General features: G+C 37.3%; 3 protein-coding genes across 3 annotated transcripts; 1 reads left to right on the forward strand and 2 right to left on the reverse strand.

The window, feature by feature from the left end:
* Positions 1–916: 916 nt before the first annotated feature.
* On the reverse strand, positions 917–4,487 carry LOC104815520 (GTPase-activating protein GYP1). Its single transcript, XM_010543936.2, has 10 exons — positions 4,293–4,487; positions 3,899–4,043; positions 3,627–3,810; positions 3,398–3,468; positions 2,867–3,004; positions 2,690–2,781; positions 2,303–2,574; positions 1,830–1,915; positions 1,576–1,677; positions 917–1,393 (listed from the first exon to the last, which is right to left on the reverse strand). The coding sequence occupies exons 1-10, from the start codon at positions 4,370–4,372 to the stop codon at positions 1,232–1,234; spliced, it is 1,332 nt and encodes a 443-aa protein (XP_010542238.1). The 5' UTR covers positions 4,373–4,487; the 3' UTR covers positions 917–1,231.
* Positions 4,488–4,728: 241 nt separating this feature from the next.
* LOC104815521 (ribosome biogenesis protein bms1) lies at positions 4,729–11,960 on the forward strand. Its single transcript, XM_010543937.1, has 18 exons — positions 4,729–4,899; positions 4,996–5,142; positions 5,242–5,332; positions 5,431–5,549; positions 5,822–6,012; positions 6,103–6,313; positions 6,874–7,114; positions 7,342–7,679; positions 8,048–8,201; positions 8,379–8,578; positions 8,688–9,040; positions 9,320–9,416; positions 9,484–9,702; positions 9,850–10,089; positions 10,590–10,799; positions 10,891–11,139; positions 11,257–11,460; positions 11,571–11,960. Exons 1-18 carry the CDS (start codon positions 4,789–4,791, stop codon positions 11,733–11,735), a joined length of 3,540 nt encoding a protein of 1,179 aa, XP_010542239.1. The 5' UTR covers positions 4,729–4,788; the 3' UTR covers positions 11,736–11,960.
* A 194-nt stretch (positions 11,961–12,154) lies between these two features.
* On the reverse strand, positions 12,155–13,803 carry LOC104816052 (ABC transporter G family member 29-like). The gene is made up of 4 exons (XM_010544722.2): positions 13,372–13,803; positions 12,623–12,832; positions 12,422–12,506; positions 12,155–12,328 (listed from the first exon to the last, which is right to left on the reverse strand). The coding sequence occupies exons 1-4, from the start codon at positions 13,725–13,727 to the stop codon at positions 12,155–12,157; spliced, it is 825 nt and encodes a 274-aa protein (XP_010543024.1). The 5' UTR covers positions 13,728–13,803.
* Positions 13,804–15,827: the final 2,024 nt, after the last annotated feature.

Here is a 15,827-nt window from a genome sequence, read left to right on the forward strand (position 1 = left end):
AATAAATTTTATTTTAGGTCCAAATCGTAATAAAATTCAGAAGAAAAAAAAACAACGGAAAAAAGAAATCAACAAAAAAAAAATGAACAAACATTGAAAATCATCGGCTGAGTCAAACCGAGCCGAGCCGATCGAACGGCTGAGAATCGGCGAGAATCTCCGCCAAAGCCGTCATCGCTCGGACTTGCATCTCCAGAGCCGCGATATAATCTGCCGTCTCGTTCAGAAGCTCCGGCAACTCTGTTCTCCGGCAACCCGGAATGGTATTCCCATATTTTCAGTCCATAACTTGTCAATTGTCATTACTAAGATCCTAATGAGACATATATCACCCAAATATAGGCCAGAAATTAAACTATATATTTTCCATTTTAACTGAATATTATCAAAATATATAGATATATATTCCGCAAAGATATTTTTTGCTTTGTCTATTCTTTTTTTGTTTTGCTATATATTTTTTGTGTCCATAATGTATTTACGGACAACGGACAAACGTTATTGATGACGAGAGCCCATAAGCCCATTGGGCTTTTCTCCTACGAGGCTCACGTAAACAGTTACGAATAATATTGCCAAGTCAGCATTTCGTATAATAATTCTGAAAAATGTTATCATTCCAAAAAAAGTTAATACGTTGGTTCCTTTTTTTATTTTTCATTCTTCAGCTCTTATTATGAAATACATTTTAAGAAAAGCAAACTTTATGTACCAATCAATAATGTCACAAACATTAAAATACTTTTTTTTTATAAAAAGATATTAAAATATTATATGTAAACCATTAATTTTTTTTATAAAAAATTTGAAAATACAATTAGAAATCAATCATTAGTCCAGGAAAAAAAAGAGATCAATTAATTTATACGTAGTTAATTTTATAATTAATGCTGAAATATGACAAAACACAAACAAGAACTGAACAAGTTAGTACACTTGCCAAAGAGACAATGCAATGAACAAGAATCCAACCAAAAAGTTAAGCCATAACTTCAAACGGAAAGACGCTCTCTTTCTTCTAATAATCCTTATGGTCGAACTGCTAAAATGACAACCACAACCACATACGCAAACACAAACACATAACATATACCAACACGACTATCTCGTTCGTTAGCCAGAGACAAGATGGAGCTTACAGCAAAGACATAACAACGTTAAACGTTACCGTACAATGAAGATCCGACTTTCGCAGTAGGAAGGAGGAGAAAAGGAAAGGGGAAGAACTCGTTCAGCTGGCCAAGTGGCTCGGGGAATTGTTGAACATACTGTGCCACATGTAAGCTCGGGATAGGACCATCTCGAGCTCTTGATCCATCCAGTTTTGCGTCGGAAGGTGTTGTAGGAACATCACCATCTCTTGAAAGTCCAGCTTCTTCAGTTCATCTGACCACTGCCAGTTTTGTAACACGCAGTCTTTTTCAGTTAAGAAGACATTCAGCACCCACTCACACAAATCTCATGCAATCATGTATAATGGTAATGGTCAGATTTCGTCAAATGCCACAAGAAGAACAGAGTTTGGAAGGAACTGAATTCAAGCTACTTAAATAATTCGAGTGTTCTGTTTCTTACCGTCAAAAGAAAACTAGCGTATATATACACTAGGAAGTCCGGTAATGCATCTCCTTCAGCAAGATAGGTGTCCCAGAGGCGTGCAATGAGATGGAAAGGAATCTATAAAACTCAAAGAGTGTTAGTACCTTACATAAAAACTCGCAAGGAAAATGAAATAACACTACGTTTGGGACTCTCCATTAACAAGTTGGAAAGGACCATTGGTGAATTAAGAACTGTGGCATACCGGTAAGAGTTAAATGATATCTAACCTCACGTATCAAAAGACAGTTGAACCAACGGAAAGCAAATTGAAGAAATTCTAGCCCTTGCTCTTCAATGTGTCTTGAAACAGGTTCTATCACACAAGGAGTGCCAAAACAATGAGGCAAAATCAATCTTCCATTGTTAAGCAATAATCTTCAGGCAAAATTGAAAGCCAGATAGAAACAGTGAATAGATATAGATATCCTAGCAAAGTCAGCAAAAGGCAGTATAATGTCACAACCAGCCAACTAACATTTCCTAAGTTTTATCATGAGCTGTTAATACATCAGAGAAGTTAAACTAAAATCATGCTCACCCAGGCTTAACTAAAAGAGAGCAATTGCTAGAAAAATGAACTCTCATATCGATAAGAAATGCATACTTAACCACATTATGGTAACAAGAAAGAAAAGAACCCAATACCCTTATAAAGGGCTTTGCACGGAGGAGAGATGCAGGCCATAGATGGGAAACCTACCATCGATACGCCTGACCAATTCCTTCAGCTTAAATACAAGTCTCTGAATTCCTGGCTGGGCAAATGTGTAATGATCTTGCATGCCATCGAGCAGCTTTGATAAGCACCAGTAGCAGTCAGCTTCAACATCCGAGATTTTATCTGTAGATAGATCAGACATTGACCAGCTGTCTACACTGCCTTCTAGATATTCTGACAAGAATATAACTAGAAAGGGAGTGACGAGATCATTTATTCCCTGAACATATCCACTAGCAGGATGTCTAATGGCCCTGCAAATCCAGAAAAACAATTTCATTTGATTTAGCGACTTTGACTTAATTTCAACTGGATCATTGAATTTAATAGGTAAGAAACTATAATCAGAGAAGAAGTTCTGTGATCCACCATGTATAAAGAATACGCTCCAACGACTTTTGCACCTTGTCTTGCTGAAAGAAACAAACATCCGGCACGGTCCTTGGACAATCAACAGCAATCTGGGAGAAAGAACAACAATCATTAAGAGAGTTTAAAAACTTCTAAAGATTGTGTTTCAAACGCACAGAGATTATGAGAAAGAACCTGGCGAAGCATATTGATCTCATCATTTGAACGTTCAGAATCGGGGATGTCATAAAACTGTGCAACACATTCGAGATATTCAAGACGTTTTCTCCTTAGAACGGCCTCCCTTCTATCTGAATTAGGTGGTGCATATCCCTGTTCAGTTATGTTTAAATTCAAGCAGAAAAAAGAAAAGAAAAGTAGAAAATTTTTGGGGCATATTATATTAAAGGAGACATCAGATTCAGTGAATTATCTAAATCATGCTAGTGTATTCCATCAAGTCTATCAGATAAACCACGTAAACTATTATGGAACATACTATAGCGATAGATATAGAAATTGAAATAGTTTTTTTTTGTTCATAAACATTATCAGGAATCTTTGGACTTATATCAGCTATCATATGCTGAAGGAGAAACAAGGAAATCATCACAAAAGGACAAGATTTTTTGCTCAATAGATAAAAACAGAAGATAAATGACAGTGATGACAAGTTTAATATTGATTATGCTAATTTGCTCAATCAAAAATTCTTCGCGAGCATACCAAGAGAAGCCGCCAGACATCAGGGCGCATATAGTGGGGTACACCATTCCATGCTAGCTCCCGCAACTTCTCTGCAGTTTGAAGGATGAAATTGAAAAAGGGTCATCTCAACCGATAAAGCAAGGAATCGTTTATCAAGCTGCATGAACTGTCAAGAACGCGAAACCATGTCTTTACCAATTCATTATTTGCCTTGTGAGTGTCAAGAAGGGATCGAGATAAATAGTACCTAATATGACAGATGTTGCTGAGAGAACTTTGTTGAACTTTGTAATTCTTGCAGAGTCGGTAGCTCTAACACCTATCTTCAGGTTCTGAACTTCTTTCGTAACACTTTCAACATTGGAATTTGAAGATCTTATCTTACTAGCATTTGTATTGTCGTTTCTTTTGCTTGAACTCTGGTCTTGTGCCTGAATAAGCACGCCATTGTTTGATTTAGCTCTTCAAAACACAGCTGGATAAAAAAGGAACAGAAGTCCTAAATTCCGACAAGAATACCTCAACAGAATTAGCCAAGTGTTCGTTTCTTCCGGCATCGTTCTCCGACAGGCTCCGGTGAAAAGTCGGAGAGATGGGGCCTTGAGGAGGATCCGGTCTTCTGGTCAATAGCACTTTACCAGGAATACTTCTCCCTTTAAGAAACCTTAAAACACAGAAAACAGACCCAAAAAACCACAGACAATCAACACAACATGTCTGAAACACAACTGGGAACACCATCATTCGCTTTCTGGAAGATTTGAGATCATCCCTCCGACATCTAATCTAAGATCCATAGTAACAGATCTGTAAGCCATGTCCGCAGTGCGAACAGGACGAACCGGAATCAAAAGCAAGATCCAGAGGACAAGGTCTCCATGAAAGAAACAAGAAATCGATGAAGATAATTTACCCCTGGACGTTTTTGAGGGTCTGATTGAATCTAGAATCGTCGCGCTTCTGGTGCTCATCTTCTCTGCGCTCCATGTTCATCTCTGATATTCTCGATCAACACAACACAGCCTCAAAAGTGAATCCGAGATTTTTTTTACTCGAAAGATCAGAAATTTTCATACAATTTTCGTTAATGTATACGGAGAGACTGATTAAGAACACACTAAAACAATGGATTCAAAGCGTAAATTTCTGATTTATTAGAAAAAAAAAACATAAATTAATCGTAATAATAATTTGTTTTATCAGATTGGCCATTTAGCGTAAACCGGATTCAAGAAATTGAACCGGAATCCGGTTTTCTGACCGATACATGAAATTGGCCAATTGGAGTCAGGTTCGGGTTATTTAAGCGCCGACCTAATTATTAAGGAAGGTTCAGAAGGGGTTTTTGCTCTGGGAGTTCTTTCTTCTTCTTCGTAACCCTTATTCCTCTCTCACGCCGGCGAATCGCCATGGCCGCCGATGAGCTTATGCCGTCTCACAGGGCGCACAGGGCTCGTCAATCGGGGCCTTCTAAGAAGAAGAAAGCTGCGTCCGGCAATAACAAACAACAAAACGCTAAGGTGCGGTCACCTCCTCTGTTCGTATGTCTTCTGAGATATCTTTGTTTGTACTAATATGAAGTTTACGGATTGGTCGTTTTTTGTGGTGTTTGACAGGCGTTTGCTTTTAACTCCGCTGTGAAGGCGAAGCGTTTGCAAGCCCGCACTGTGGAGAAGGAGCAACGGAGACTTCATCTTCCGACTATTGATCGTACTTACGGAGAACCGCCTCCTTACGTTGTTGTCGTTCAAGGACCTCCAAAGGTACTATATTCCGACTGCTGATCTGTTCACTACAAGATTTGATTTTGCGCAGAAATTTCTTATGGAGTAATGAGTCATGACTTTGTTCTGTCGCTGTAGGTTGGCAAGTCTCTTGTGATAAAATCCCTTGTCAAGCACTTTACCAAGCAAAATTTACCAGAGGTTCGAGGACCTATCACCATTGTATCAGGTACTGTGTAGTATTCCTTGTTTTTCTTTTTATGGTTTGGCATGAATGAGCATGAATTTTTAGTCTCCGGTCTCATGTTAAACTGGTCATGAACTTAGGTAAGCAAAGGCGGATACAATTTGTGGAATGCCCAAATGATATCAATGGGATGGTGGATTGTGCGAAGTTTGCTGATCTAGCTTTGCTTCTCATAGATGGAAGTTACGGTTTTGAAATGGTGAGACACCATTCGTGATTTTTTTGCTACAGCTGCCCCATTCAGAAATGCGTAACTTTATCTAGTTTGTTGTTACTCCGCACTGCTTTTACGATTTGGTATCTGGTTGTACTCCCATCATGTCACCTTTTTCAGGTGCTGTCATGAGACTCTTTCGGATACCAAATGACTATTGGACCAGTTTGATGTTCTAGTTAAATCACTTAGTGATATGATCATATGAATTATATGATAATTATCCATTTTTTTCTTGCAATATGTATGACTTTCAGGAAACCTTTGAGTTCCTCAATATTTTGCAAGTTCATGGATTTCCTAAAGTTATGGGAGTCCTCACTCACCTCGACAAGTTTAAAGATGTGAAGAAGTTGAAGAAAACAAAGCAACGACTCAAGCATCGGTTCTGGACCGAAATATATGATGGAGCCAAATTGTTTTATTTATCTGGTCTCATTCATGGGAAGTAAGTATTTTCATCTTTGCTTCCCCGCATAAAATGGCATCCATAGGGGAACTTTTGAGGTTTAGTTTTGGTCACTTTTTTATTTGGCAGGTACGCGAAGCGTGAAATTCACAACCTTTCTCGTTTTATATCCGTTATGAAGTTTCATCCATTGTCCTGGCGAACTTCACATCCTTATGTGTTGGCTGATCGTTTTGAAGATGTTACCCCTCCCGAAAAAGTTCATATGGATAAGAAGTGTGATAGAAACATTACATTGTATGGTTATCTGCGTGGTTGTAACTTGAAAAAGGGAATGAAGGTACGTTTTCACATGATGTTCCATCGCTAGGTTCTTGTTAATTGGCTCATCAGAGCTTTATGACTAAAGTGTATACATAGGAAAGGTGCCCTTTTACTATCTAAATAATATTCCATTGATTGAGTACCTAGGTCATGAGTTTCTTTAGTAGTACTTGCTGCGCACAAATTGTTCTATCGCTCCCAACACAATGGCTTCCTAAATTTGGGAGACTGATGAGTTTATTTGATGTTAAGAAGATTAAATCTTATTGCTCATATGATTTTCCTCTCAATTTTGAGTCTAACTGTTATGACTGTGTAGCATGCTTTGAAAGGTACATGTTAGAGCGCTTAGAATTGGTTATTGTGAGGAAAAATGGAGATAGTGGTTTTGTTGCATGTTGTTGGTTTCTGCTCCCTATTGATTGCAGTTATGTGAGGAGTATTAACTTGGATGTCTGCTGCTACATGCTGATTTCCCTCAGCTTCTAATCTGAGTGACAATTCTTGTGTGGCGAATCTTAAGCTACTTGTTGCAGTTTATTATACTGCTGATGCAACCTGTGTCTTGATGATTAGGTCCATATTGCCGGTGTTGGTGACTATGGTTTAGCTGGTGTGACTACCTTAGCTGATCCTTGTCCTTTACCCTCAGCTGCCAAGAAGAAAGGACTCAGGGACAAGGAGAAGCTTTTCTATGCTCCGATGTCTGGAATCGGAGACCTTTTATATGACAAAGATGCTGTTTACATCAACATAAATGATCATCTTGTTCAGTTCTCTAAAGCTGATGATGGAAAGGGGGAGCCTACTACCAAAGGTTTGTTTTACGATAGGCCTTGTTCTCTGGATGTCTTATTCCATCTTAATTTGCTTTTGTAGTGCATCACCACTGGTGATTCACCAGTATATCTCTGTAAGCTCATTTCATATTCATTTTCAGTATATCATTCTCCTTGATACATCATTCTTTTGTATACAAAAGGGTCGATTTTGTTCTTATTTCTTGTAGTTCTAACTGTAGTTGTGGGGTTTCTATCTCACTAGGAAAGGACAAAGATGTTGGTGAAGTTTTGGTAAAGTCATTGCAGAATACAAAATACTCTGTTGATGAAAAACTAGAGAAGACGTTCATTAGCATTTTCAGCAAAAAGCCGGGTGGCAATCAGGACGCAGGGCTTGAGACTGAAGATGCTCATCAGTCTACGGCTAATGGCTCGGATGCTGAATCATCTGAGGAATCTCAATCTGGTGATGATGTTGAAGATGGTGGAATGGATGTGGAGGGCAGTGATGGTAAACTGAAGCAAAAGGCTGAGATGCATGATGGAAGGCTAAGGAGGAAAGCTATCTTCAGGGACGATATTGATGAGAGTGATAGAATGGTAATATCCTGTTTTTTATGATTTGTCTAATTTTTCACTTTCATTTTTAGATACTTGTTGTTCATTAATAAAGTATTGATTTGATAATACTGGCGACTTCAAATTTCAACAGTTCATGAGTGTGAACCTGTTTTTATCTCTACCTTCCTTTGGTTTTCTTTTATAATTTTCATTCATAAGATCTCAGGAGAAGAAATAGTAACAGTAGTTTGACTCGACAGCAATTGTCGTGGAATTGTTGAAGCATGTGAAAATATTGGAAAGCCATGTCTGTTTTAGGGTGGAGGGATTATTTTTTGAGTACGAAAATACTTTGTCCATGCTTCATTACTTTTTCCGTTTCTCATCTCTGGTGGTGTGTGACCCAGGACTCAGATGTAGCAGATGAAGATGACGAGGAGGAACCTGCAAATGATGAATATGATGAAAGTGAACCTGAAGATGATGGAGACGACTTAGATGCTACTGTTAGCTCTGATTCAGATGCTTCAGAAGAAGATGCAGAGGATCAACAGACAGAGGGTATATATTATCTAAAGTCTCTTGTTTGACGTTGGTTTTGTTCTGGCCGGTTTCCTGATGTTTATGCATGTTTTTAAAATTGTCTCATGAAAAACTTTATCCTCAATTGTTTGAATTTGTAAGGCTAAACCTTGTGCATTTTTGTTCCTAAACTTTGGCCATCCCTCAATTTATCAGATAAGGACCTAGGGAACATATCAAAGTGGAAAGAATCTTTGGTGGAGAGAGCTGCCTCAAGGAAGAACATCAATTTGATGCAACTTGTGTATGGATATCCGGGATCAACTGCTGCCCCGGTCAGTGAAACTCAGGAATATAGTGGTGATGAAGAAAGTGATGAGGAAGACTTCTTTAAGCCGAAAGGACAACAGAGCAAGGTCTTTCTTCTTAAGATCATATAAATTCTGTGATCTTTTCTTGTTTCTTAAAAGGTTTCTCTCAAACTTATTATTTGCTTTTCTTCTTTTTTGCTTCACTTATTACCAGAAATTAGGAGATGGGTGGAGTGAAGGATATGTCAATTCTGAGGATTGTTCAAAATTTATGAACTATGGAAAACTTAAGAATTGGAAAGAGAAAGATGCCTGTGAGTGCATTCGTGACCGATTTACCACTGGTGATTGGTCAAAAGCTGCTCTCAGAAATCAAAATTCGCGTACTGGCAATGAGGAAGATGATGATGATGATGACGAAGTATATGGTGATTTTGAGGATATAGAGACTGGAGAGAAGCATAACAGCCTTGAGAATGTTGAATCTGATGCAAATCAAAAGGAAGATGCTGCGGCAGTGGAGCGGAGGTTAAAAAAGCTGGCTCTCCGTGCAAAATTCGATGCGGAATATCCTTTTTTACCTGACTAGCATCATCTATATAATCTAAGCATAAAGCATGACATATTTTATCGGTGCATCCGTCTGTGGCAGTGCATCTAGAGTGTTGTGTTTAGTCTTCCAAGAAACAATTCACACAAAAAACGGGGGGTCATCTATCTGATGGCATAGTATTGATATTTAGATAATCTAGACATGTTTATTGTTTGTATATTCCTCTGCATGTTGTCCATTTTGTTTTCTGGGTTTACAAGTTATTTTCTGTTTCAACCTTAACTCCGTTGCACGTACAATAGATCTGAACTAGTGGAGGATGACGAAGATGAAGGTGATGGGGACAAACCTCGTGATGGTCAAGCCAAGGATCCAGGATATGTTGACAAGGTAAATTTTGCTGTCTGCACCTAAGGATTCTGTTCTCTTTTGGTTTCTCACATTTTGTGATTTCCAGTTAAAGGAGGAACTAGAAGTTAGGAAACAAATGAATATGGCAGAACTGAATGATCTTGATGAGGATACTCGAATCGAGATAGAAGGTTTCCAGACTGGGACATACTTACGGCTGGAGATTCATAATGTTCCTTATGAGATGGTTGAGTTCTTTGATCCATGTCATCCAATTTTGGTTGGAGGAATAGGTTTCGGCGAGGATAACGTTGGATACATGCAGGTGAGAGACCACAGCCAATGTTCTCTCTCTCTTTTTTTTTGTTTCATTTTGTAACATGAATGTTGTTTCTCTTATTTAAAGTTAATTAAACATTGTTGCTTATTTGAATGTTCCCTCTTATACTGTGATATGTTGTCTTGTCCTCAGGCCCGCCTGAAGAGACATAGATGGCACAAGAAAGTACTGAAGGCAAGAGATCCTATTATTGTGTCTATTGGGTGGAGGCGCTACCAGACTCTTCCTGTATATGCAATTGAAGATCTCAATGGAAGGCATCGGATGCTCAAGTATACTCCAGAACACATGCATTGCCTTGCTATGTTCTGGGGTCCTCTTGTTCCACCCAACACTGGCTTTGTTGCCTTGCAGAACTTGTCAAACAACCAGGTATAGATTATTGTTTTGCTTCTTGAGATTTGCTCCGATTGTTTTTATAGGAAGATGGTTTCTTTTCTATGATATATACATGTCTCATGTTATGTTTCTTTTTTTGTCGTAAAGTGAAGTTCATCTTGCTGAGTTGAATGGAATAGGTGAGAATAAGGCTCTATTAATCAGTAATTGATAGGACTACATTTGGCATAGTTTGAAACTTGTATTGCTTGTCGAGTTGTCAGCAAATTGGAAGTTTCCTCCTAAATTGGTGACTTATATGTAGCAGATAGCTTTCCTCCTGTATATCAGTGTTTTCGAATAGGAAAAGATGCTTCGATATTCTCCTGTTCAGTACTATCTTAGACTGCTCATATATCATCCAAGTACATCTTTTTGTCCATATAATATTTGAAAAATCATCGTGAAAGGGCCATATTTCCTTGGTCTTTGTAATTGTTAATTCTGTTGTCTTCCCCTTCCATTGAACTGGTCTTGCATGGTGTGTGGTTCAGGCCGGGTTTAGAATAACAGCGACTGCTGTAGTCCTTGAATTCAACCACCAGGCACGGATTGTAAAGAAACTCAAGCTGGTGGGTTACCCCTACAAGATAAAAAAGAAAACGGCCTTTATCAAAGACATGTTTACTTCTGATCTTGAAGTAGCCCGTTTTGAAGGTTCATCGGTTAGAACAGTTAGTGGTATTAGGGGGCAGGTGAAAAAGGTATGATTATCCCTCTTTACAGTCTGATTCAAGGCTCTCTTTCTCCCTCGTGTTTTTTTATGCCTGATCTCTGAAACTTGTACTGCGTCAGGCTGCAAAGAATATGCTTGGTAACAAGTCTGAAGAGGGGGTTGCCAGATGTACTTTTGAAGATCAAATTCTGATGAGTGATATAGTATTCCTAAGGGCTTGGACTAAAGTGGAGGTTCCGCAATTTTACAATCCGCTGACTACAGCCTTACAACCCCGTGAAAAGCCCTGGCAAGGGATGAAAACCCTGGGCGAACTCCGGATAGAGCATAATGTTTCTATCCCAGTGAATAAGGACTCACTCTACAAGGCAAGTGTTTTTATCCTATTTTTCTTCTCCCGTTTGCCCGTACTTTTTGTAAATTGTGCACTCCATTAATCTATCTCCTACTTTTAAAAATATATATATATATATATATATATGTAGCCAATTGAAAGGAAGCAGAGGAAGTTCAATCCACTGGTGATTCCCAAGAGTCTACAAGCAGCTCTACCCTTTTCATCGAAACCAAAACAAATACCGAGGAAAAGTAAACCTTCTCTGGAGAAGAAGAGGGCTGTTGTTATGGAACCCGGTGAACGGAAAGCTCATGCTCTCCTTCAGCATCTTCAACTGATTAGACATGACAAGGTAATGTGATCCATCCATCACGCCTTCCTTTGAAATTCGGTTTTTGAGCACTTGGTGCCTCGACTGCGTCTTACTTTTCGGGCATTGTTTTGCGTATGGGGAATGCACAGATTCAAAAGAGAAAAGAAAAGGAGAAGAAGAAAAGGAAGGAACATGAAGAGGAGAAAGCGAAGATGGAGCAGATATCCAAGAAACGGCAGAGGGAGGAAAGGCGGGAAAGGTACCGTGCCGAAGACAAAAAGAAAAAGAAGATGAGGAGGAACTCCGACAGCTAAGCCTCATCACCATTTGATTGTTGAAAACTACATCGCTTGCTGTTTCATTTTTCATTTTCCCCAATTGCCCACAACATGTAACTTAAAATTTTTCAAAGAGCAGTTTTTTTTTTTAATTTTTGTGGGCAAAAGCCGAGTAAGTTTGAAGCTTTATTCAGTGTTCCACATACATGTATTAGTATCTGCAAGACACCCCTACCGAATCCATTCACCATAGCCTGTTTACTTGTTCCCGAAACTATGGAACTTGGCATTAACAGCTCTATTTCAAAAGCTGAATCAATAACACTGCTTTTTTCTTACTGGTGCCCAGAAAAATAGAAACAATAAACTTTTTATTTCACCAAAAAAAAAAAAAAAAAAAAAAGTAACCGGAAATTCAATTTGTAAACCGGTTCAGAAATTTCTTTAGGATAATATTAACGTTGACTACCGTATCGGGTGCCGACCCCTTGGCACCTAGCGGAGAAATCAAGAGTTTCTTTGATTGTCATCACCCCAACGTGAACATCGTTTTGGCTTATGTATGCTGACGTCTTCTGCGGTACAAACTCCTCGAGTCCATGTCCGTTGTATGTTATTTTCCCTGTCACCTGCTTTTGCATGTTTCTTGATCATGTAATTAGTGATCATATTTCATTTTATTTTCAAAATTTTAAATTTCTCCATCTTTTTTTTTTTGTAACCTTTAAGCGCGGGTCCAATTTGCCTGCTAGGGCCAACAGAAGAGTTGTTTTCCCTGACGATGGTGGACCTAACAAAAGTGTCATCCTACACCAAAAATATAACCAAAATACCCCCAAAAATTACAAAATTAGTAGTGAGATTAAGCCACAAATTGTCAACTAACCAATTGGATTATATGATTAAAGAATTAAGTAATGTACCTAGAAGGTCTAATGATACCGGAGACGTCTTTGAGGATGGTGAGCTTTGTGGTTTTGGCTAAGTTAATGCCAAAGGCGCCAATCGCCGATTCCGCGATGTTTAGGGCAACGTTTGGGAGTGTCGGAAGTGCTCTGCTTCCAACTTGACAGTTTGCTTCTATGGTTAGGTTCTCGAATCTCACTTCCACTGTCGGTAGCTTGATTCCCACCCTGTTAAAGACTCGTTTTTTTAATAAAATATAAGAGAGATTAAGGATATTGATTGTTAAAAAGATTGGTGTACACGCTGTAAAAGTACTAGTTCAAGCTGTCACAAAGTCCTTAGTCACAACAGATGTAAAAGATCTGAATTACTCGCAAGTTTATAATTAGATTTCAAGAGTGTTGGTTTTACTTCCCTTTTTGTGGTTATAAATGTATCTAGGCATTTGGACCGACACTAATCTCCGTACCCAAGGTTGAGTTATACCATGCATAGTCGCAGTATTCCATGTTAAGATTCGTGCACTGTAACCTAATACTTTGATGGAGAAACCTATCATCTCACAACAAGGGAGAAGCATGTTTATTTGAGAAAATTATGATAGTATTTCATAATATTTGGATTTGATGATATTTCTTACATTAAAATATTCCAATCGATACGGGCTATGTTTTTTTCGAGTTCTCGTGGATAATGTTAATATTCTTCTACAAAAAAAAAATGTAAATATTACGAAATACCATCTTAATCTTCTTCGAAAACTTACTGATCGATCCGTTTTCGGAACTTCTCCAAGAACCTCTCATTGTCTTCTTCGGCAACTTTGAAGATGGAATCGATGAACTTCTGACGAACGTCGACGCCGAGCTTAGTAACGTCGACAATTTTGTTAGGATTCGAATTCAAATGCTTCTCGTCTTCCACGAAGGATTGCATGACCGTTGTCCGAAGACGATCGTACGTCGGGAGTTTCTCTATCGCAGCCCATATAAGAGCTTCTTCGTCTTCATCGGCCGAGTGGCTTCTCCTCGAGTACCGTCTTGATCCGCTCGTGAATATTATTTCCCCTACGGTGTCTCTCGCTTTTCTTAGACTTCTCGAGAGAGTACCCTTCTTCTCCATTCTTGATTCTCTTTGAAGTTGTTTTGGTCCCCGAGAAAATGTCACGGGGAAACATATATAACGAGAGCCCTAAGGGGTTTGATGGGTTGTGTATGGAGATTACGTGGAATGTTTATGATGAAACGTGCTAAAGTATTTGCGGGGTTAGAATTGTCAAGTCAAATTATAAAAACGTTACAAACGACCTATGCTTGGGTGATCTAGTGGTGAGAGAATATGCAAATCATGCTCTCATCCTAGTTTCAAACCCAAATGTGGGGAGGGACATTCAAATGAGCTTCTTCGGTTCTCTGGGAGATGTAGTCGGGCCAAAGGTCCGGTGAACTTTCGGATTATTAAAAAAAAACGTTAGAAATGTGAAACACATGACTGTCAGATATTTTTCGGAATAATGGAAAGAATTCGATTAAAAAAAAAAGTATGCTTCATTTTAAGAAAGAAATTGAAACGAAATCTAGAAACCGAAATAGAGATCTTTATTTAAAATTTTAATTTCGTTTTGTTAATTGGTATGTGCAAAAAAAATGTAATTTATATTAATCGAAGATGGGAAAAAAATTAAATAAAATATAACACATGTACGTATAGATAGATACATGCACACATGACGCAGATGTGAGTATATATACACACACATGTATGTATAGTCTGGATGCCCTAGCATCGCTTTCCATGATTGCCTCAAGACTTTTTCGTCAACGGTCAAAAAACAAAAATTAATTGCAATGTCTTCTCCAACCACAGACGCTGAGTCACATGGACCGAGTTCGATTATGACACCGCATCGTCCACAGGATTAATTACGTTTTAAAACAACTAATTGATCGTTCATATATATATATATATACATGGTCAGATCTATGTGTTAATGAGTGGGGTCCATACCCCCCATTCGTTACTTAAATTTTGGTTATTTCCTTCATAAAATTATAAAATAATTAAGTAATATTTATAAATGCCCCCATTTAAAAAATTTATTTGCCCCCACCAGTTTTTTTTCTTTACTTATCTCAAGTAGTCCCACTATTCTTTTTAATTTACTCTTTCTTACCTAAAATATAGGGTTAAGTTATTTAATATATAATTTTTTTTATATATTTTTATCTTTTTCATATATACATATATAATTCTCTAAAAAATATCAAAAAAAATATACAAAATCTACAATTAATAGGATTAAAATTATAAATATTGTAATTTTAATTTTAAGAAATTATTATTTTTATTAATATCTTTTCTATAATTTGATCATATTCATTAATTTATTATTCTATATATTTATTTAATTTTGCATTTGACTTGATAGAAAACTCTTACCATCTAATAATCTTCACGTAGGCAAACGGAAATTATTGGCAAAAAACTCTTATCGTCAAATAATCGTCACGTAAACAAACGGAGATCCTATGTGACAGTGAAAAATATCAATAATCGATTTACAGTTTCTAGAATCTAATAATCGATTTGAAGAGATAAATTCATAATTTTTCATTTGTATGATATGACAGTTTTAAATTCTATTGACTCATTTCGTGAGTTTAACATTTCAAATCTAATGAAATTGACTACATTTTATCAAAAAAAATTGTGAATAGATTTTATCGAAAAAATATATTTTTAGATAATTACAAATGATATTATTATTTATAGATTTAAATAAAAATAAAAAACAGTAGCATTTAGTTATAAAATGTAAATAATTTTAGATGATATATATTTAATAGTTTTTTTATTTTATATGTATTTTAATTGTGCCCCGTTAAACTTTTTTCCTGGATCCGCTACTATATATATATATATATATATTACTTGTTCAAAGGTAGCAACGTTTTCCATACTAAAAGCACAGTTAAACAAAAAAAAACGTTTTCCATACTAAAATGGCCATATATACCTCACGGTGAAAACGAATAGGTAACATTTTCATTGAATTCTTTAGTTGACGTGGACTTATAAATGTGATTTAACGAAATTTGGCCAATATATTACTGTATCATTATCTTTAGTCATTTGCAAAAACAGATGAAACCCTCGATCTCCGCTGGAAGTTTAATTCTTTGAAAATATCATAGGATCCAAGAAATATAATATGTACCGGAT

This window comes from Tarenaya hassleriana, unplaced genomic scaffold, assembly GCF_000463585.1.
Source record: "Tarenaya hassleriana unplaced genomic scaffold, ASM46358v1 Cleome24, whole genome shotgun sequence".
NCBI lineage: Eukaryota > Viridiplantae > Streptophyta > Magnoliopsida > Brassicales > Cleomaceae > Tarenaya > Tarenaya hassleriana.